This window comes from Cryptotermes secundus, unplaced genomic scaffold (assembly GCF_002891405.2).
Source record: "Cryptotermes secundus unplaced genomic scaffold, Csec_1.0 scaffold114, whole genome shotgun sequence".
Lineage (NCBI taxonomy): Eukaryota > Metazoa > Arthropoda > Insecta > Blattodea > Kalotermitidae > Cryptotermes > Cryptotermes secundus.
In genome coordinates this window covers 571,700-596,269 of record NW_019729208.1, presented here as the reverse complement: position 1 = coordinate 596,269, position 24,570 = coordinate 571,700, and the positions used below count along the sequence as shown (strand labels likewise).

Genomic DNA, 24,570 nt, shown 5'->3' with positions numbered 1-24,570 from the left:
GTCAATTTCGGATTCGAGTCCCGTCGGACTCGTGACCATATTTTACTCTCTCAGATTCGAGGCTCCCTTTTTGTCGCTTCCTATGATACGCAGGGCTACGGTTCTGCTTACAACATCTCGGTACGAACCGCACATAAAATACCGTTCCAATGTTGCTGTTTAAGGGACGTTGCTTTGTAACGGCCGTAGTCTAGTTGTCTCTTTCGGGGTCATTGTCTATCAACGGGTCTATATGGCACAATAATTTAGTTAATAGTAGGTTATGAAGATTATTATCTTCTGCGATATCTTTACAACTGTTTCGGAGGGACGTGGTGATTGCATCTTCAGGTTCTGATGTAGGGAGGGAACAGTAGGAGTGGGGCTATGGACGACCCAGTAGGTGACGGTGATACTAACAAGTGACACGTGTTCCGAAGAGGTTATATAAGAGGAAGGGGAAAATGTATGAGTTGGGAAAAAGCAGATATGAAACGAGTACTAGAATTAAAATTGTTAAATTTAAATAAAATATATTCCTGCCGTGGATTAATGAAGAAAATCCCATATTTTTACGTATTTTTAGCCTACTTTCCTTATTTCGATAAAATAAAAGTAGACATGCGATTTCCATGCTGTGTGTGTGTGTGCGTCTGTTATCCCCTTATCAACTTTTGAATGCCTCAACCAGTCTTTATGAAACTTGGTGTGTATGTCGTGACACCTAAGCCCATCTCAGGGCCGTAATTCATAAATCCCTCCCATCAGTCCGTGTGTCTGTATGTGTATCCCCTTATCAGTGTTACACAAGGGCTCGATAGTAACGTTACCGCTGTAATGAATGTACACGCAATAATATAAACATTGTTGTATACGTCGTTTTCTATGAGGTCCATGTTGTATCAAGGAAAGTAGGCTATTAATTATTCCCAGAATTTCATGTTATCTCATAGCTTTGTTCTGCATGTATCTTACTTTATTGTACTTTGGTTTTACCTGTTTGAGCCCTGATATTTTCTCAGGCTTCATCACTCTTCCCTTGGATATAAACATCCTTTGTTTCATTTAGTTTATAATGTTTTTCTTCTCCGTGTGACTATATTTTATTTTACATTTATATATTTCATTTTGTCCATCCAAACATTATTCTTCTCCTGAATACGGAACTTTCTTGAACTGCATTAATAGTTGACGTATTGTAGCCCTGTATTGCCAGTTTCTCCTTCCCAGTATCTGATCAGATTGTTCAGTACTTCGTCCATTGCCTTGCAGTTCTTATTGGTGACACGCTACAATTCCTTCTGGGCCCTGGGCTAATTAGTTTAGTGCAGGGAACCTCAGAAACACATCAACGTCCACGGCCTCTATATTCTAGTTCCAGGGAGCAAGATCATTTTATGAATTTCGTAAAAGAACACGTAAATAGCGTTTTAAGGAAAAGCCTTACGTAATGAATTCGAACAAAAAGAGAACATATGTGTACCTGTTTATAGAACCGTAAAAACATTGGTTTAGGATAAGAGAGAAAACCAGAATATGTCGCGAAATTAGGGACTCTCAAGGTACTGGGATGTCATTGTTTATTTTGGTAGATGCGAATGTTTTGGAGGATTCCCTGCTTCCTTCTTCAGGCTAGAAAAATAAGCGAAGCGTGAGAAAAACTATACGTATAAGGAGAGAGGCAGAACCGTCTTCCTATATCTGTTCCTTTAACATAACCTGCTACCTCCATTTTCAGGGTAGAAATTGAACCAGACTTGGGAAATAAAATATACTGATGTAGACAGGGTTAGGACATTTGCACATTCTAATTTAATTTGGAAATACATTCCTTCGTATAAGAGGCTATCTTGTACGGTAATAAAAACATACTAGTAGTTAGCCATTTTATTTCTGAGAAGCAAAGCGGCCAGAAATCTCTCTATCAGTCTTGTTCTTAACTGTCACTTTGAAAAGAAAAAAGAAGATCCAGGAGTAATTAGATCAAAACTTCTTTAAAGAATTGAAACAGGGCTACATAATGGTTTTATTACACACAAGTTCCAAAGGCTGTTTCGAATGAAACGGAAGAAGTGATTTAGTAATTTTAAGAGTATTTTGCCTTGGTTTCTTCTTAGCTTCCCACGGACTAGTTCCATATACAGACACAGAGTCGCAACTGGAAGGAATTTATAATTTAATCCTTATTTGGTCTCAGTAAGTTATGCTACATTTTTCGAAGATGTTGGCGTGGCAGTTGACCGCCTCTGTGGTGTAGTGGTCAGAGTTCTTGGCTACAAACCCAAAGGCCTGGGTTTGATTTCCGACGCTACCAAATATTCGGAGAAGTAGTGGGTCTGGAACGGGATCCACTCAGCCTCATAAGGATAATAAAGGAGGTTTCCAAGAAAATAGCGGCTCCGGTCTAGAAAACCGAGATTATCGTTCTTGGGGCGTTTGTTGCGCTGACCACGCGTCATCCTCTATCCGCTAAAGTTGACACTAACTTCGCCGACAAGCGGCGGTCGCTCGGTCAGTATACTTCTCTATAGTTAGAGAATAAAAGCCACGGAGTTTGTTGTTTTATTGGTGTGGCAATAACGGTCTTAATTTATATCCGGCAGGTGCTTGGTTCCAACTTTGCCCAGCACACCGACTGCCGTAACTGATGCATTTCGTGGCTTTTCTCCTTCCCTCCAGACAGTTAATTACTTTAAATACAAAATATTTCTATACTTTTATTTTATTAATATGTATATTCTCATATACTTGGAGATGTGCGTGACTTATAGACGGGTTTTGGATTGATGACCGGATATATTGCACACTTATACAACTTGTTACTACATTTCACAAGCCACTATACGACACGCTTTGTCTTCACCATCGTCTTCGACTGTCGCCTCAAGAGAGTCCCTCAGTTCTCTTCTCAGAGTCAGAGTCAGAGTTACTTTACGACTGGCGGTTTACCGCCAATCAATTCGTCTTGGCCTCAAGCCCCTTGAGTCTCACGACCAGCATTTTTTAACTGAACATTGCTTTCATAAACCTTATATAACATTCTCTGACGAGAGAATTGGTCTGTCGTTTACAACTGTTGCTGGTCCTCGCCAGTGCAGTCATTCTCAAGTCCGAGTACCTTGGGACTCATGACCATATTTTACTGTCTCAGATTCCAGAATTCCCCAACTTGGATGACCAAGTGCTCCTCGTTATAAAACCTCGCGGCGACCTCATCAGAAAACACGGTTTCATAACAATTCTTCTGTTGTTATAGAAATGTGTTAACCTCGCCCTTTTATAGAAGTGGCAGTTCTCCGACTGTTGCTCGCGTATTCATTGTCACGGAAATGTGCTTACCGAACCGTTGTCTAGCCATGAACTTCCAGTCTGTATCCGTTATTCCGGCTTTCAGGCATCATGTCACAATATACAAAGACCAATACTCGGTTTTCAGATACGGCTGTGAAACATGTAAAAGTAAACCAGTCCCTCTGCTTAACTAATTAAGCACTCCGCTAGGAAGACGTAGGGGGGAGTGGCTATATGAATCCATATTTTCTTGATCTCTGCACTAATTGGAGGTGAGTTGTCAGCATCACGCTCCGGCCGCTTTACCCCAGGAGTAGAAGCCCCCGGTGTTCACTGAATAGGAGGCTGGGTAAGCCCCAGAACCGGTCTGGATTACGTGAAGGGGAAATTCTTGACCCTACCGGAACTCAAAATCCCACCCCTCGGCCGTCCAGCCCCTAGCCAGTCACTACACCGACTGCGCTATTCCAGCTCCTCTGTAAAATTTGTAGCCCTAAAAAATGTATGGAGCATGTATAATCCCTTCAACTAGGCCAGCTCAAGAGCTTTATCCGCTATAATGATCATCTGTTAGATAAAACAAACATGGAACCTGAGCTCTAATGTGCCTCTTGAAAATTCTTTTTTTTTGGTAGGTTTCAAAATAATACAAAAAATTCTGTATATTTTTACGAAGTTTAGAGTGATTATACACATAATCTCTGTCCATCTGTGACATGAATTCGCTGACGTGACTTTGCTTCATTGAACGGGTTTACTGTTCCCGTTAAATAGGACAGGCTCGGTAAACTGAAAAAAATGTCAACTTTTACTTCACATTTCTCTGAAATGAGAAAATGATTTTTCTCACTGGGTGTTCATATATAACTGGGAAATCCGAGAACGCATTCAGAAGTTATGTATGTACGCAAGTATATGAGTATAAACATACACATAAAAGTAAATATAGATTTACTGTTTTATGAACTAGCATTTAGTAATTAGTGGCCCGCATATCGCTACCGGTCTGAAGATTTTCTTGTCTCAAAATACAATATGATTCTAAATTATTGTCGGGGTTTCCATGGCTTATAATTTTCAAAATGGAAGAAATGAAATAAAACTGCTAACGAAATATGAAAGTGTAGCTCAGAAAGTTCTATTTAATAACGTTGCACTAGCCGCATTTATGAGTTGGAAGAAATATGACATCATAAATCAAAATGGCGACTGTTCAAGAGGAAACATTGTAGGTACTTTGGTTTTTCGAAACAAAGTCCGTTATCAAAACGCAACGTCATTACAGAACTCAATATGGAAAGATTCACCTTCAGGTGATGCTACCCGACGTTGGCTAGAGCAGTTGCAAGAGACCGGTGGTGTTCTGCACAGGAAGGAGCGGGAAGACCGAGCACTTCGTAGGAATATCTTGTTCGAATTCAGGAGGAGTTTCCTCGAAGCCCACAAAAGTCAACTAGACTAGATTATTTGAAGTTAGGTATACAATAAACGGCTGTATGGAGGGTTGTTTATTCTACAGGTAATAACATTTTTTGAAAATTTCTTATTCCTTCAGCAGTTTTATTATTTTTTTTTTCAGTTTGAATATTATAGGCCACGGAAACTCCTACAATAATTTAGAATCATTCTGTATATTTAATCTCCCATAACTATAATATATTTTTAAACAAGACAACAATGTTTCCATTTTTATTATGTTATAAACTAAATTACTTCATGTATCCTTGAGAATAATTTTAATTACTAATTACCTGTGCCTGTAATTATGATGTATTTTCGAAAATATTTGCAGGTAAAGGTACTGGTAAAGTCCCTACGCTAAGCTAAGCGGTTTTTGTACTGGAGACTGAGAAGAGAGAACTTGGGTTCCTGATGCTGAGGAATTTCCACCTTTAGAAGCCGTTGCCAGGGAACGGTTGCTGGAGACACAGCTGGATGGATAAAGCATAGCGTGTGCTGTGGTGATTAGTGAATTGTGAAAATTAGCGGTGGCGCTGTAATTGCTTTTAGTTCCGAGTCGTGTGTATAAGTGATCAGTAAATCCAGTATCCAATCAGACTCCTTCTATACTCACTGATATACATGACGGATGGGGAAGAGGTGGCATGGCTCCACGCATTCTTAACCTCGACACTAGAATGAGGTAACTAGTCAGCTTGAAGACTTTGCTGTTTTCCCCTCAGAAAAGCCCCTGTACGTGCTGGATAGGAGGCTAACTGGCCCCCAAAGCCGGTCTGGACGCTGTATAGTAGAGAAAATGTCTTGCCTGTATCAGGAATCGAAACACGATCTTTCGATCGTCCAGCCCAAAACCTAGTCGTTATACTGACTGAGCTACTCCTACTCCCAGTTCAAGATAAAAGTGTTACTTTGTGTTATGAATTAAGTGCGTGTGTGGGCAACAGTGAAATTTCATATTCTCACGACAATAACTACGAATATTACTACCTTCTAGCTGTAATGTTATTTAATCTGATATAATTTAATTCTATCTCCAGACTACACGGCGTCATAGCATAGAAGTTCTTAAATATAGGATGGATGGGTGTGGACTGGATTGATTTAGCTCAGGATCAGAGGCATTAGGAGTCTTTTGTGAACATGGTAATGAGCCTTCATGTACCATAAAAGGTGTCTGCTTCTTAACTCAATTGAGGCAGCGGAAAGATGTCCCATGGATACCTCCCTTCTGCATCTCCCTCGACCTGTTAAAGACTCACTCCTTCCTTCGTACTTCCCCTTATTCCCCTCCAGTTTTCTGGCCATTCTGCTTACGCGAATGTTGGTGACGTCATTTGCTAGCGGCAAGAACTTAGAGCTTGTTGATGTAGGCTGTAGGATGCTGAAGGCGAATACAACAATAGGCAGAGTGGGGGAATATTCAAGCATCATCATCCCCACCATTTGTGGAACACTTTCCGTTACCTCAATATAGCTGAGGGAATGTTATCTTCTCAAGAAGAATTCGGTTCCAGAGAGGTTGATGTACGTAATGTACTGTAAAGTGTCATTCGTTTAGGGGAAATGAGAGAGAATAAATCAGCAGACATATTAAACAAAATTCTCCTTCAGTTTATCCTTTGCTGTTCGTTGAAGAAATTAGAAGACGGTCCTTCAAAAAGATGTTGAAAAGCAGACACTGTGTTAGCACTGGTGTGCTAGATCTACCAAAAAGAAATATTGGTTCAAAGCAGAAAGAGAGAATAAAAGAGGAATAGACTAGGAAATAGAGGAATTGAGTTTTCCTAAAGACTTCAAACAAGGAATATCACCTAAAGTACAATTTCGATGTAGAATTTAAGGTTCTACAGCGTTGGTTACGGAAAGTACTATCTTCTTGGATATAACGCCGGGTAGTACGTTGAAAATCGACGTTTCGGAGGAACATATCATCTCCATCATCAGATTCGAAAAATTAGCCGAACAAGAAACCAGTGTAAAAGCAGGTAGCAAACAGAGCTCTGCTACAGAATACAAGACATTATATATTCAAAAGCCTTTTACGAAATACAGAGTATAATAAAAACCCCAAAAGCAAGAGGGATGGTTTGGTAGTGTGTTTTGCGGGGCTGTGAGTAGCTGGATTACAGCATGGGATAGCAGGAGGGGAAATAGTGAACTGGAAAGGATCTGAAAGGAATAGATTGTAGCATGATCCAGCCACTATCCTGGCATTTGTCATGAAAGATTGAAGGAAAACAGGGAAGACCTCAGTCAGAATAACAGGTATCCCAACCGAGACTCAAATCCAGTACTTTGCAGTTACAAATCTATGGCATTACCGCTGCGCCAACCCGCTTGGCCCGGAAAACATGTATAAACTTTCCTGTTAGGACACAAACTATATCCGTAAAGTTCGGTGAATCGTCACCCAAGGTAATGCAATAGTGGGGCAGAACAGGAGTTTCTTGGCGGTTATATGGTCCGTTCTCTAAAACCAGAGAAAACTAAAACTGGCCGAGTTTACTGAAATCGTGACGTTTCGGAAATATGTTATATTCCCTTCTACAGGTCAACAGGATATGAAAGAAAAAACACCCGTTAGTCCCCTCGGTACGAGCAGGGATAGCGCAGTCGGTGCAGAAACTGGCCACTGGTTTGACGACAAGTGGAGTCGGAGTTCGAGTCCCGGTAGAGGAAATATTTCTCTCCATTCCACTTCGTCCATACCGGTTCTGAGGCCCACCCAGCCTCCTTTGCAATGGGCATCGGGAGATCTTTCCCCAGAGGTAAAGCGGCCGGGGCTTGAAACTGACCATTCACTTCGAACTAGTGCCTGTATCAAGAAAACATGGATCTATACATCCACTCGCCCACACGTCTTCATGGCTTAGTGCTTAATTAGTTAAGCACAAGGTCAACTTTACCTTAGGACCCTCGGTAGAGCTACTCTCAAACCGTGTGCAATCCTTTGCTGCGCTAACCCGAAATTGCGCAGTCTCATACTCAGATAACTCTTTTATATACTTATATACATATAAAGAAGGATGCGGATAACTGTGCATGTCATTACAGTATAACAGAAAAGAAAGCTATCTCTGTAAGAGGCCATTAAGGGCCACAAGGTTGTGAGACGTCGAGGTTTTCACAATGTCTAGAGAGTCTGCTCACAGATGGCGGTGAGGTTTTCAGTCTTATACGCCGGCCGCCCTTACTCCACCAGGAAATTTCCTGCTGATCGTTTCTGTTAAAGGCTGGGTCGACCCTAAGACGATAGCGCGGCTGGAAGGATTAGATCAATTGAAAAACTTATTCGAACCCGCGACCTTCGGGCTTGCAGCACAGTGTCTCAACCAACTGCACTACCGCGCTCCCCTGTTTTGTATTCTAGAGGTCTGTGGTTCAACACTCGGTCAGGAGATCTGCTTGAGATTCTCCATGATTTTCCTCCGTCCCTCAAAACACATGCTGGGATAGTAGCACGGCTGCTTCCTTCAACATTTCCATTCTATTATTCCTTAATTATAATAAAGTAATCTCAGAAATTGATCATAAAGTCTTCTTCCCTTCCTGGACACTCCTTTAGTTCCGTAATCATTTTTCACAGACGGTAGGACTCTTTGGACGAGGGAGCAGCCCGACGCAAGGCCTCTACCTAAACATAGGACAGCACAAAAACAGAATAAACACACACCAAACATCTATGACTTCAGTGGGATTCGAACCTATGATCCCAGTGTTCGAGCGAGCGCGGCTACCGTGCCCGCCTCATTGCAGTCTACCAAGAGTATATAAAGTAAGATCAATTGGCGTGGCAGGGTTGAGTGCAGAATACCTCTGACACTTTTGGTGCTGTGGTCTTCACCCTTCCGATGAGGACTGTAATGAATGGTAATAGTCAGACCGACTTCAATTGTCTGTTATGACGTGATGGATTGCGTGATGGAGACCCGTACTCGCCTCGTGACCATAGCAATTAGCAAGTGATTACTGCGGGCCTTTGGTTTTATTTGTTCCACATAATGGAGACACATTCGGTTCTGGTTTTAATGGTCTCAGTGATTAATGATCGATTGTTATGAAGTGTGAATCAGACTCAGGAAGAGATTCTGATCTTCTGCTCAAAACATTCCATTAACCCCGGCAGAAGGTGATGTTTTGTTCTTGTGAGATTTGATTTCCTACCAGCTGTGACTTGATGAGAGGCTATGTAGTCCTAGTAGAAGTTTACCGATGTTTCGAAGGAACACATTACCTCCATCTTCAGGGGCGAGAGATAAACCAAGCAAATAACCAACAAGAAGACCAGCAACGTAATGTTTTTTTCGTAGTCATTTCTATGAGAAACGGAAATCCAACAGTTATCGTTGTGTCTGCTGTAACGATGTTTCCTTGTTGCTTGCTTTTTGCTCTTAATTGCTTAGCTTATTCTTTTTTTCATGCAGATGGATCCAATATATCCCTCCGAAACGCCTGTGACATTTTGCTCTTCGTGGATATTACTGTCTTCTGAGATATGATAACTTGTAGTTAAATGGGTCGTTAAAAACGTTTCGGAGGAATGTCCTTCCTCAATCTTCAGGGTGTAATTTCCTCCGAAACGTCGGTTGACTTTCAACGCGATGCTGTATCCCAGAACGTCTTTAATATCTGACATTTTTTTAGAATTATAATAGATAAAGTTTTACAGTATAATTTTCTCAATATGTCCCCCCCCCCAACCAACAAGTTCGGCTCCTTTGGGTGGCTTACATCACGTATGAAAACCTCTGAATTCTAACATCAGAGGTTTGAGTTTCCTTTGGAGATCTAATCTGATTATGGTAAGGTAAAAGAATAAAGCTATCCCTATAATAGGCCGTGGGGGTTCATAGGGTTGTGAGACGTCGAGGTTCCTACATTTTCTATAGATAATCCAGTCGCAGATGGCGGTAAGGTTGTCAGTCATAAGCGCCGGCCGCCCTTTACCCCCCAGGAAGATTCATGGTACTCACTTCTGTCAGATGCTGAGTCGACTCCAGGACCGTAGTGCGGCTAGAAGGATTAGTTCATTTGAAAAATCCAATGACCTCATCGAGAACTGATCCCGTGACCTCCATACTAGTAGCATAGTGCTCCATATAATTATGCTACTGCGTGCACCTACATATATGATGTTCCTGAGTAAAGAAATAGAGTATTGATTCTTTCGTGTTTTGTTGAAAAGGATTTTGTTAAGGCGCGTCCACATTACTCGTGCTCGTGCTCGTCGGGAGACTCGTCTGGCTTTTACGTGTGCTCGTAAACCTTCGTCCACACTACTTCAGTTGCTCGCCAGGCTTCGACGCGTGAGGATCCGTATATTTACTTGTAGTGTGTATAGGCTTTAGTATTTTAATTTACTGGCTGTAGTTTTTAAGTTAAAAATTTTAAATTTACTTGTCATATCGTCCACATTACTCGCGAGCATAGTGAGTCACACGAGCACGAGCACGAGTAATGTGGACGCGCCTTTAGACTCCTCAAAACTTAAGTCTAAAATTTACCTCGGAAATATTACTCTTTGAAGCACTGTTGATATGAAAATGCAAAGAGGATGTAATCATGAACTCCATTTTTGTCATGAACTCCCATAAATTTCAGTTTAATTTAGTATAATCTGATATATTTCGTGGTGTAAAGCAATTCCGATACTTCGACGAACCGGATCTACGTAATAAGGTCCATTAATAATACTGAAATTGATACTTTATCCGGCAGTGTTTGAACAAATATCACAATTTTCACATTTAATCCGACCTCCACTTTCCCGATATATCTCTTCCATTCCATATTTATTTTATCATGATATCAGTGTTTAATTGAAGTCTATAATAACTGCCGCCTGCAATCCATATGTGAATAATGCTCTATTTTTAATCCAGTTGAAATAAAAACAATTAATTTTGTATCTGCTGACAATCTGAGCTGTGTGACGTGATGTAAGACATAACACGGTATTACATAATATACACTGTCACCAAAATATTGTTATGTAGAAGGATTGTAAGGTTTGGATAGTGTTGAACTTGAAAAGTACTATTTTCTGTAATAAATAGGACATATAATGTATAATATATAATAATTTACAAGATAAAACAAATGCTGATACAATAGTGTCTATTTTGTTTTTCAGGAATATTGTTGTGTAGACTGCCCCTATTATACACATATATCCTATATGTGACACACAACAGGATTCATGCTATTAAGATTTCTGTAATAGGTCATGTCATGTCATGTCATGCAGGAGTCCACGGGCTGTTTGGTGGGTAGTTCTGCTTCCATAGGAAACACTGATTGTCTTCTACCCGACTACAAGACATTACATTCGCTAGGATAACAGTCTTTATTTACGGAGCACCTACTCACAGCGCTGAATTTTTATTTTATGTAAGATTTCAGACATACGGCGTTGACTAAGAAGATCACTGTCTTGTGGGATATGATGCCGTATAGTCTGGTAAATATTTATTAAAGCGTCATCGGAACCTGCTGCTTCCATCTTCAGTGTAGAACGCTGAAAACTGAACAACAGATTCCCGAAAATTTGGTAAATATCTACCAGGCTATACGGTGTCACATACCTTAATAGCATAATCTTCATATTTATTTTAGCTATTACATTATAGTGCGTTCCTTTTCTTATAAGATATTCTGTCGTTTAGCAGTTTATATTATATGCATTGTATGCAATATAATTATAATAGTACCCTGAAGATGGAGGCAGCATTTTACAGCGAAACATTGTTACCCACAGTTAGAACACATTGAGTCATAAACCAACCGATCATAACGCAAACACATCGGGAGTGTTAGTGTGGCGGTAAAGCTGTAGATTATTATTATTGTTAGTGCAGTGCTGGGTTTGAATGTCAGAAGAACGGCTACCTTGACTGAGGATTTTCGTGGTTTTCTCCAGTTCCTACATGCAAATTCTGTGATGGTTCTTCTACTGGGCCACCATCCAGAATCATCTAATTCCAAGTGTGCATGCAATTGGACGATTAGAGCGCGTGTGAAGGAATTATATGAGGCTTGAACTTGGCGGTGGTCATGCCTAACCGTTCAGGTGACAGACTGCCGTTTCGGAGTGATAAAACAAGTCAAGTTACAATCTGCTGCAGAAACTTGCATTGACAGATGTCCTGTGTATATCTTGAGAAAGTGTTATTCATTGTAGTAAAGCGGCGAAGCGTGTGTAGTGTCAACAAATTACAAATGCCCTTACTCGGACGCTGTGTGAAGGTGGAAACACTCGTGCAAAATTACGGTGCAACAAATGTAGCACCTACTCAGAAAGACAAATCCCTCCTCTCCTCGAAGATGAGATCATAAACGGTATAGGAACTAATATGAATTAGGTCATGGCTCGCGACGGGACCCTAAACCAGGAACGACATTGCTGGCTAGGACCAGCAGCAATTTACTGGACTGGACTGATTGGGCAACCATCGCTAGTATCCATATCATTTCCAATTTATCATACTACGTATATCTCTCATCCTATCATTCAATATTGTAGTCTATCTACTGACAAACAAAAAAGAAACCAACTCCGTGGTTTTAGTCCGCAACGAACTATACCGACCGAGCGAAGTTAGTGCCAACTTTTGTCGGATAGAGGGTGTCACGTGGTCAGGGCAACGAATTCCCATGGTTGTTAATCTCGGTTTTCTAGACCGGAGCCGCTATATCCTTGAAATAGCTTCTCAGTTACCCTTACGAGGCTGAGTGGGCCCCGTTCGAGACCCACTACTTCTCAGAAAATCTGACAGCGCAGGGAATCGAACCCGTACCTCTGTATCTGTAGGCAGGAACTCTGACCACTAGATCACAGAGACGGTCCCTATCTACTGACAGCCTCGTAAAATAAATATAAATAAATATATGTACATTTTTAACATTTCCCAAGTCATAAAAACCACTAATGTTGTGGGCGTTTATGTTATGATACCGTATGTAAAGTCATCAGTGTCTTTAGAGCAGGGGATTGAGACAGCATATTTCTGCTCAAGGTTGGTATCCACTTACCAGACTACACGGTATCATAACGCACATTATCACAATATGAATCTTCACAGCCGTTAAACCCCCAAAATCCAGATGACGGAACAACCCTTTATCACCGTATAACAAAATACAATATATCTAAGATATATTAAAATTAATCTTAAGGATATAGGATGGGGTGGTATGGAGTGGATTGAACTGGTTCAGGATATGGAGCACTGGTGGGCTGTCGTGAACACGGTAATGAACCTTCGGTTTCCATAAAATGTTGGAAAATTCTTGAGTGACTACGCAACTGGCAGTTTCTCATTTAGGGCTCATCTCCATGGAGTCAAGTCATGTATTAGATGTAGTTACAGCATGTTCAGATAATATCTAAACAGCCATATATTTTCTCGTTACAGGTAGGCAGGCCAGCTGGATTTTTGCGAGAAATACGTGAAGCGACCATACTGCATGCAAACTTCATGGAGGTATCGTAACATTTCATTAAAACACCGGCTGTATCGAAGTAACAGCGACCCACTCTTACCAGTTGTACAGGAATGATTCTAAATTATTGTCGGAGTTTCCATGCCCTAATATTTTCATATTGAATAAAATAAAATAAAACAGTATACTGAATATGAAAGCCTAACTCAGAAAGTTTAATTATTTATAGAATCAATACTGCAGAATGCTAAACAACTTCGGCATTGCACCATTCGTAACACTTAAGATGTCCGAGTGTTCTCCAGCATTTACAGTGTACCTGTTTCGATCACGGCAACACCAGAGCCAGTCTCTTGAAATTGCTTTAACCAACGTCGGGTACCATTATCTAAAGGTGCTTCTTTTGCATATTGAGTTTTGTAACGACATTGCGTTTTGATAACGAGCTTTGTTTCGAAAGGTAAACGTACGCACACCGCTTTCTCTTGAAGTGTCACTATTTTGAAATATGACGTCATGTTTTCTTCCAGATATTAATGTGACAAAGACAGCGTTGTCAAATAAAACTTTTTGAGTTACATTGTCATTTTAAAAATTATAGGCCACGAAAAAACCGACAATAATTTAGAATCACTCTGCATTATACAGTATTCTGAATTTTACTTTCCGATACCTGTTCTGGAAAACTGGCTCCTAATTACTTCGTTATTTATTCAGTGACTTTGACAGTATCTCAGAAAGAAAGCAATTGCGACTTAATTTGAAGTAGTGTCTTGGTTTCTGATGGCTGGAATTGAGAAAAGCCATAACAAATGATAAATAATTTGTCTCAGTGTAAATCCTCACGTAACATTTTCTTTCAGAAGAGAAATTAATGCGCTCCTTAGTCACAGAGCGGAATTTCCTTCCTCTCCGAGGCAATTTAAATTTTATCCTAAGCTTCATGTCACAATGCATGATTTATACGACAAGACACTTTTCCATTTAAAACAAATTCAGTCCATGCGCAGATTAATTTTCGCAACACAGTAGTGTCAAGTTATTCTTCAAGGGCATTTACACCTGTATAACGACGTGCTACGGCCTAAACGGTATGGGTTTGATTCCCAGTAGGGACAAGTCTTTTCTCCATAACGTCCAGATTGGTCCTTTCGTTCACTCAGCCTCCTATCAAACAAGTACCGTGGGCTGTGTGCCGAGGGTAAAGCTGCAGAAGCGTGAAGCTTACCATTCACCTCCATCTAGTGTCGAGATCAAGAATGGTGGAGTTACACCTTCACTCCCCCACACGTCTTCATGGCGTGGTGCTTAAGTAAATAAGCACAGGGAAGACTTCGATGCTTGTGCTTAATTAAATAACCACAGAGAAGGTTTTCTTCCCTTTGCTTTTATACTCAGTTACGAGGGTTACGCGGTAGTGTAGTTGGTCGAGGCAGTATGCTACAAGCCAGAAGGTTGCGGCTTCGATTCCCAATGAGTTCATTGGACTTTTCGAATGACCTAATCCTTCCAGCAGCACTATGGCCCTTGCGTCGACTCAGCCTCTAACAAAAACGAGTACAAGGTATCTACCTGGGGTAAAAGACGGCCGGCGCTTAAGGCTGATACCCTCACCGCCATTTGTGAGCCGATTGTCTAGAAAATTTGGGAGCCTCGACGTCTCACAAGCCTGTGGGACTCCACGGTCTGTTACAGGGATAGCTTTGCATTTTTACCCCCTTATGAGCCCTCTTGTACCCTGGTTAAAATCTCTCAATAGAGCAACTCCAGATATGGAAAGCATCCGTAAATATGTCGAACGAGCAGTCGCCTACAGTCGACATATACGATCGTCCAATTTGAGGGTTGGACGTAGGATTGAAACTTAGGCCTCGCCATAGCTCAAGCGGTTAGTCGCTGGCTTCCCACCGCGGCGGCCCGGGTTCGATCCCGTGTCTGGTCAAGTGGGATTTGTGGTGGACAAAGTGGCGCTGGGGCGGGTTTTCTCCGAGTACTTCGGTTTCCCCTGCCAATCTTCATTCCACCAAATTCTCCATCAGCATAATCACCCGGGGTAGGCTACAATAGGGCAATCAGTGGCCGTCGTGCCGAGTGGACCCAGTTGGACTCCACCCCCCCACTAAGCGAATTAGGATTGAAACCTCTCTTCGTGTTATGTTTCTGATACTTCTGCATATTTCGCTTTATTTAAAATAGAGAAGATTCTAAACTTTTAATTAACCTTTGGTGAGCGGAAGAATAGATCTAATTCCTATATTCTATTTAAACTGCACTAGCTCGTACCTACACAGAGACATAAAAGGGACATCAGACAATAGTCCAGACTTGCTGTAAACACGGCTGGCCTTTGAAGACGGAAGCTTGCGAGAATTTCTATCGTATTTTGTGAGATAAATTCGACAGCGTTCCATTGAAGGGATTATTTTATACAGTAGCTTCCAGGTACTAGGACTTAGCAAGCGAGAAACAAGAGTAGGCGAAAGCTTTCGGTTTGACCAAAGGCTATTGGATTTGTAACCCTTGAAGCTTAGAAGTCTTTAAAGAGGTACTGAACTGAGGAAAACTAAAGAAAGTCCCACGCTTCACTTACATCATCACACATCATTACTTTAACATTTGTCTCATCCTTAATAATGTCCTCACCCCTACTCCATGACCCCCAATCTGTTCTCTATGTTTAAGGACTTCCATCCGAAATGTTTAAAGCATTTATCATTTTACTAATAACTTCTACATAAGATGCACATTTCATTACACGCTGCCTTTTAATGTGTAAGTTTGTAGCCGACGTCCAAGACCCAGACTGGAAGACCACCCCTTCTTAGCTGTCCCTAAATGCTTACAATTCCTTTGTTACCTTAAATTTTTTTACGTCAATTTACAATCTACTTGACCACTGCAAGTAATAAGTAAATGCGATGGGTGTTTATGTCGTGAAGGCGGCAGCTGCCCAGTGGCAGTACTCTACCTTTTAGTTACATAAGTCTTCTGGCCAGGTTGTCCTCAGTCGTCTTGCTGCTGGGTGCAGTTTCGTTAATTCAACGATTAGCGGGTTCTCGTGTCCTGTTATCCGAGTACGGTGTCTGGTGGCATGTTTTCTGATCTCTTCCGTGATGAGGGGTACCTTGAGATCGTTGTGGATAGTTCCGTTTGTTACGTACCATGGTGCGCCTGTGATTCTTCGTAGTGTTTTCGATTGGAATGTTTGGAGGAGTTTGGTATTGGATGGTCGAGCGCAGCCCAACAGCTCGATGCCATAGGTCCATATAGGTTTTAAGAGTGCCTTGTATAACGGGGTCACCTTAAATTTACAGTAAGAATCCGGTAAGATCAATCAGTTACAGCAAATTTATTATAGTATTATGTGACTTTATTTCAAAATATTTTGAAGTTATGTCATCATCATATCTTTATTGGGAAGCTACAAGACTTTGAAGAATATTATCTTCTTGGATGTAAGGCCGTGTAGTCTGGTAGAAGTTCAGCGGTATTCCGCGGGAACTTAGTACATTCATCTTAAGTACAGAATAGTAAGGCAAGCTAGAAAGCAGAAAGAGTCTATTTGTTTCTCTTTTCCTGTTTATCTTACACTTCGACCCAAAAATGGAAGCAAAACATATCTCCGAAACGTCGATGGACTTCTACCTGACTTCATGGTGTTAAATCCGAGAACATAGTACCTATTATTTATAGTCACGGCTTTCATAACCTGAAATCCAAATATTTTCAACATAAGATGCTATAAAATCTCCTTGTTGGAGAGTCCATTGAACTCATAATATTTCTGCCATAAAACTGTCTACCCAAAGTACGACGCAACCTCAACGACGTTTTAGACAGACCATATGCTCGAAGTTGAGGCCCATCCTGTATCAGTTCTGAAAGTAACACGGCTGAAACCAATAAAGTTCATTTTGCGCACTTGGAGCGCAATTTATCGGCTAAGATTGACAGAAGATTAGCCATTGCGTGCGAAAGAGATGACAGACATGTCGGTCACAGCTGCGGAGGACAGACAGTAAATAAAGAAACTTATCCTCTCACAATCCCACAGATTAGCGCGACCACGCAAGAGAAGAAAGATGGAGTGGAGTGCCACCAGTCTATCCCGTCCCTCGCTGTCGCTGGTTCCCACACACGAGGGAGCTTGCGTCAGAAATCTGCTCTTCATGCCAACACTGTAACAAGTGATTAGATTTCCGTCAGAATTCTTCGTATGGTTTGCATGGGGCCCAGCTTGAAAATCATTGCGGAGGTGCATGTGTGTCAGGATCAAAGTCTTTTTGCCTCTGTACGAAGAATAAAATTATCTCTTCGCTTAGTTAAGCACCGCACCATGAAAACGCACAAACGAAACAGAATTTAAAACTTTAAATATTATTTAGATGTTATTCTAATTTTCATGTGACAGAATACAGCCCAGATAATTGCATGTAGGGGAATGTTCTAGAATTATCTCACCGATGCCATTGATTTCACACCAGCACAAGTGTTTGTCCATCCCTGCCAATGCCAAATGACGACAGTTTTAATTTATACACGTATATGTTGTTGGCTTTCAATTTCATCAGTTACATGAAGGTAAAAATATAAAGTTTTCCCTGTGTTTAATTAATTAAGCACCACGCTATGAAGGCGCACGGGAGTGGATGTATAAAAACACATTTTCTTGACCTCGGCACTAGCTGGAGGTGAATGGTCAGCTTCTCGCCCCGGCCTCTTTACCCCCGGGAAAGAATCTCTAGTATCCACTGGATAAGTTGGGTGGACCTCAGAACCGGTCTGGACAAGGATGGAGAAGGAAAATTCTTGACCCTACTGGGACTCGAACTCCGATCTCTCTGTCATCCTGTCTGTAGCCAGTCACTATTGATTATGTTATTCCGGCTCCTCGTTAACAGATGTTTTAAGTGAAATTTTTCATATTTTTAAACCCTTAGGAATCTTATATTTTGCTAGCTGATTACTCGGAGTCGCTCGGATATCATGCCCACTTATAATTAGGAAGTACAATAAACTGAAAAGTTATGATGTTGATCTTAATTGTATTAATATAAAATTATAGAATTTTGAGGAATTTAATTGATTCGTATTATCCTAAGTTCTTTCTTTAATTTTTTAATTGATGTTTATTTGCGGAAATTCGGAATTTCAATATCACAAAATATGTCTCTATTTTCGAAGTCCTACGGAAAGCAATGGATCTCAATAGGTTAGGAGGACGGGCTCTCGAAGAATGAGTCAGAACCCGTTTTCGAGGGGTTATAAAATATTTTGGTAGTTCTTAAGCTCCTAAACCGTGTCAAGTTTAGTCGAAAAAGGTGCGACGGTGTGGAAATGTATAAACAACAAACAAAGAAATGGGCACTCTGTATTATAAGAGATAATAGATTAACTCGTAAAAGATCAGTTGTAAAGTTGCATATTGAGGCTGTAGGAAATTTAATAGCCTATCATTTACAACTACTTCTCCAAAATGGTCGCTTCTCTCCAGGATTTTAACTAACTAACTGACTTCATGCAGCTGAACACCTCTCGAGAAGCCTCCATTTGTGCATCTACCCAAGGACTTCCCAACATTTTATGGAACCCAAAGGTTCATTACTGTGCCCACAAGAGCCCTCCACTGATCCCTATCCTGAGTCAGATCAATCCAATCCATAACATTTTATCCTGTCTCTCCAAGATCCATTTAATATTGTCCACACACCTACGTTTTGGTTTTCCTACTGGCCTCTTTCCTTCTTGCTTTCCCACCAATATCCTATATGCATTTCTCTTCTCCCCTATTCGTGCTACATGTCCTGCCAATCTCATCCCCCTTTACTTGATCATTCTAATTATACTTGGCGAAGAGTGTAAGTTATAAACCTCCTCATTATGCAGTTTTCTCCAGCCTTCTGTCCCTTCATCTCTCTTCGGTCGTGGGTTTTAGACTAGTCATATTTAGAAGCTTGGATACTGCTTGTCTGAGTTCCTTATGCGTAGCGAATATTGTGGGATATCTGTATGGTAGGAGCACGTGTCCATCCTTCACCCCTTAATACACAGAAGGCACTAATAGCCTCTGTACAGTGAAATGTATAATGAAACAACCGGTATTAAATAACATTCGTCATGTAGCGAACGAGACACAATTTGGAATTCATTTCCTCATTTTTTTAGATGAAATTAAATGGTTGATCGGATTTAAAGTACAGATACAGCTTTACTCCAGCATTCCCATAAGCCAACTGCGCATCGCCACTGGTTTATAGCGCGTGACCCAACCTACACAGTTGATATACGGGATCGTATACAATTTAGGAAAACATTGCATGTTATTCTATGCAAATACGAGAATGGGTTTACTGAATTCTGCTTGTTACTTAATTGAATACTATGTTTAGTTCAGTTCTGCATGATTTGGCTCGACGCGATCACGGATAAGATTAAATTATACCGTTCTATATATAAAAGAGTAATGTAACGGTAAGATTACCCCTCTGAAATTACGTAATTTCGGGTTACCATAGCAACGAATTGTCAACCATCAACAAGTTGCATGTACGTAAGTTTTGTAGTAGGCCACAGACAAAGACTACAGAAGCTACGAGTACCGTATATGATTGAATGTTTGTGCATGTTATTCTTGGGAGATGACTTTAAACGTCGGCCTCGACTTATCACTCGATAACACAGGACTGCAAAAGAATACGGGATAAACCAGGTGACGTTAATAGTACGAAGTAGTACATAATAAATGAGATTTCACGTTTAATTCCCGCCGGTTGTTACGCTACTAATGTTACAAATCAATTTCTCTTCCCACTTGATTTCATGATTATAAACGTCTGGAGATAACCCTCCATTTTACCATACGTCTGTATGAAGAAATCGTAAAAATTTCAAAATTTCGATCCAATAACATGACTCCAACAGAAATCCGTTAGAAAATATAAAATAAACCACACATTTCACCTTCATTCATGCATATTTGATTACTTATTACTTCTGTGTGTACAGGAAGTTAATAGGAATGCCTGAAGGGAAGAGACAACTTGGGAGACACAGACATAGATAACAGAATATCAAAATTAATGTTACGAAAGCGTCAACTGGATCCATCTGGCTCAGGGTGGTGACCAGGTGTGGACTCTTGTGAATACTGTAATGAAATTTCTTGTTCCGTTAGTCGGAATGCCTGGAGGAAAGAGAAACGTGGGGGACATAAACATGTTACGAGGGCGTAAATGTGATCTGCCTCAGGATATGGACCAGTGAATATGGTAATGATCCTTTATATTCCAAAAAAGGCAAGAAATTTCTTTTAGGTGACTCATGAAGGACTCACTTCATGGAGTTACCTTCATGTAAGGCTGCGCCATAGCTCAAGCTGTTAGTCGCTGACTTCCCACCGCTGCGGCCCGGGTTCGATCCCGGGTCTGGTGAAGTGGGATTTGTGGTGGACAAAGTGGCGCTGGGGCAAGTTTTCTCCGAGTACCTTGGTTTCCCCTGCCAATGTTCATTCCACCAAATTCTCCATCATCATACTCACCCGGGGTAGGCTACAATATGTCAATCAGTGGACCCAGTTGGACTCCAGCCCCCACTAAGCGAATTTATTTTTTTTTTACTTTCCTGTACAAGTATGAGATGGACAAGGCATGTAGCACGAATGTGACGGACGAGAAGTTCGCACACAGTTTTGATAGAAAATTTGAAAGGAAGAGAGAATTTGGAAGATCTTGAAATAGATAGGAAATTAATATTAAAATGGATATTAAAGGAAGAGTATGTGAGGTTTTTGACTGAACTCATCTGATCCATGACAAGGATGAATGACAAGCTCTTGTGAACACGATAATGAAGCTTCACATTCTATAGAATTCTGGCTATTTCTTCACTGGCTGAGCAATTAATAGCTTCTCAAAAATTGCTCTACTCTGCATGCAGTTAGTTATGTATTTCCATAAAATTTAAGCTAAATAAACTTACTACTTCTATCTTGTAACAAGCTGTTTTTAAGCAGAAATGAATTGAAAGTTTGGAGTAAATATTTAAAAATGTATTAAATAATGCAGAATGAAGAATTACTGGGGGCTTTTCATAAAATTATAAGGATTAATCCCTTTATGTCTTTTCATGGACTAGCACACCGTCACTGCTTTCAACTGCGCTGCTGAAAGCTTTATAATGATCCTTTCAACACAGTGGCAACTCACATGAAACAATGCAGAATTCCAAATAGCAGGCGACGTTCAATAGACTGACCGAACAATGATAATGGCATAGATCATTAGAAGAGAGTAGTGTAGTGAAGTAAAGGACTGTGAGAAGGAGCATTTGTTGTGGAACTTCCTGTATTCCGGGGCCAGTAACTGCAGAAGGGCTCTCAAATTTATATCACAGTTAGGACCAGTAAATCACTACCACCCTCCTACTTATATTGCCCCCAAGCTGAAAGACACTCAACCCTTCTACTATGAGGGTGAATTTCCTTGGGTTAAGTACTCATCCCTTTTCTTCTCCCGCCCCTCTAATCTCGCACAACTACATCCAACCACCCCTTTCCCCCTTATTCTCACAGTTGCTGTCTCCATCATGTGGCCTAATTTCTCGTAGGTACAGTAGAAGAGAACCAATGTTAGAGCTTAAGACGTATTTGTCTTTAGCATCAATCAAAGGATCTTCGGTGAGGGAAGCGTTCAGTACGGTATAATCTCAGAGCAAAGCAGTAAAATTGTGAAAAGACATAGGGCTGTAAAGGGTGCTTAAAATTTGCATATTCTTCAAAACAATAATTTTGAAAGTTAACATACGAGGGAGAGTCAGTAAATAGATCACAAATGGAAGTAAAACAGCTGTAATTGATGTAATAGCTTTTCTATGTGTATCAATAGGTAGCAGCACAGTTCAGCTTCATTTTAGTCTAAGTAGCGGACGCGCATGATCATGTCCAGAGGCTGGTTTCAGTAGTCAAAATGGTGACCATGCCAGAGGGTATACTACCGAAGAGCAGTGTTCTGTTGTGCGTCTTTCTGTGGGCGAAAGAACTCAATGCAGATGATATATATAAAAAATATTACCTGCTTGCGGTGGTAAATATTTATCGCATAAAGTGGTTCGCAAATGGATCGAGAAACGTGATAAAATTTTCGCTGATGACGAAGACATTGAAACGGAGTTGCTGAAGTGGCTGAGACAGCAGTCAAACGACTTGTATGCTGCGGATTTCGACGCAGAGGTAAAGCGGTTGGACAGGTGTATCAATGTCAGCGGAGAATACATCGAGAAATAAATGTTTCTTCCAGGTTCGAATATCACAAATTTTACGTCTTATATCCATTTTTTTTGCTATTTGCTGACTCTCCCTCGTACATGGGCATTTCAATAAAATTCGTACAGAGTTGCAGATTTATACTGTCCAGGATATGTGTAGGATCGGAGATATCCCTAATATTACGGAAACGTGTTTAACAAATAATTAGGCTTCGCGGTCTCAAATATTTCCCCTTGGCACTACAGCCCCAGTGGGCCTAGGCCTACCTCCATGAACTTCTCCGTTCACTTCGGTTTTTCTAGATCTTACACATTCGGTAGGACTCCTTGGGAAGGTGATCAGCTCGTCGCAAGGCCTCTACCTGTACACAAACACAGAGAAACGCACACAAACATCCATGCCCTGAGTGGGATTCGAACCCACGATCCTGGCATCCGAGCGAGCGAAGACAGTTCTCAAATATTACTTTGTTTCGTATATATGGGTATCATCATCAGTAATCTGTCAGACGACAGGTTCACCGTCTCTTCCAAAACAATTCCTCCACTTAATGCGGTCTAGAGTTTTCTTCTTCAGATGATAGTATCCTCTTCTGTCCCCAAGGTCATCCAGCATCTTCTTACGTCTTCTTTCTTGTCTTCTTGTCACTTCTATCCGCCCCTCTATCTTTCCTTCAATAACTTCTTTTAGAAGTCAGTTTCTGCGTAAAACATGTCCAATCCAATTAGCCTTCCGTTTTCTTATTTCGTGTAGGATATTCCTCTGCTCACTGACTCTAATTAACACTTCTTCATTTCTTACATAATCGGTCCAACTGATCTTCTCCATCCTTCTCCAACATCACATTTCGAAACTTTCCTGATGTTTCTGATCTACTGCCCTAAGTGTCCATGTTTGAGCCCCATACAGAGCTATGCTCCAAATGTAGCATTTCACTAGTTTCTTACTAGTACACCTTCCATCATCTGTTAACAAGCTACCCAAATATTTAAAACATTTAAAACATTTATCAGATATTAAAACACAATATCATAAACCTGTTGATTAACATCTGTAGTTTATACTGAGCTGTGTAATGGGTATTACGTGGGCCTCCCCCTTAGTTCGTGGTTATACCGTTAGAGGCGTCCTGTCAGCACAGTGCACAAAGCGAGACATTCATTTCAGTATATCATTATATGTTATTTATACTCTCAGGCCTATACGAGATTCTTCAACACTGATATACGTTAGAGCTATTTCTAATTCCCGCGCGTTTCGTTAATTTAATTTAAGGAAATAGTTAAGCCTAGCAATGTTTGCGAAAAAATATATAACGTTAAAATTTCGGTAAGGAAATTCCTATAAGAATATTTTCATTTAAATTGAACCATTCGTTATGTTTTAAATCCCCCCCCACTCTACCCCAAGATAATGCGTCTAGCTCTACAAGGCGACTCTCCAATATTGCACAGAGGTGCCAAAAACTTTTATGTCTCGACTTAACCCGTAAGTTTTCAGACTTCCTGTCTCCAAGGAAACATGCCGCATTTTTAGTTTCTATTTTGTGGATTCATCTCTTTCCCATAGAAACCAGCGATTGCTGTTAAGTATCCTATGGAACATTCTGTATTCTGCTTGATGTCAGCGTCATGCAGGTTTCTTGCTTGGCTTATCATTGGACCTGAAGACGGAAGCGATATATTCCCCTAAAAAATCTGCTTACTTTCAACGGACTACATGGCGTTATGTCCCGGAAGATAACATTTTTCATAACCACTGGTGAAAGAATGTCAATTGCTACACATTCTAGCGTCTTGTGTCGCAATATCTCAGTTTTTCTGTTTTTAATAATATCAGTAGTTATGACTTATGGTAGAGCCTATCGAACTTCATCCTTAAAACTGATAATCGAATTGTTTTCCCTTGGCCTGTTTGATTTTATAAAATATTTTGCTGTGCATAAGCTATTATTAATTGCAAAATTTACAGTGGAATTAAGATATCCATGCTTTTTCCTGTCTTGATATCTGATTGGGGGTGTTTCAGAACAGGGTAATGAGGGGAGCATTTGGATCTAAGAGGGACGAAGTAACATGAGTATAGTAAAGGTATCTCTGTAACACGCCGTGGAGGCCCATAGGGTTGTGAGATGT

General features: G+C 40.7%; 1 protein-coding gene across 4 annotated transcripts in view; it reads left to right on the top strand.

The window, feature by feature from the left end:
* Window positions 1–24,570, top strand: part of LOC111865358 — a 525,090-nt gene that overhangs the window by 243,216 nt on the left and 257,304 nt on the right. Inside the window, exon 1 of one of the 4 annotated variants that reach the window (XM_033751792.1) lies at window positions 13,160–13,214. The exons of the other annotated variants lie outside the window; for them this stretch is intronic. Coding sequence (XP_033607683.1) covers window positions 13,209–13,214 — 6 coding nt within the window. The 5' untranslated portion in view covers window positions 13,160–13,208. Of the gene's footprint in view, window positions 1–13,159; window positions 13,215–24,570 lie in introns of those variants that run through there. 4 annotated transcript variants of the gene reach the window in all.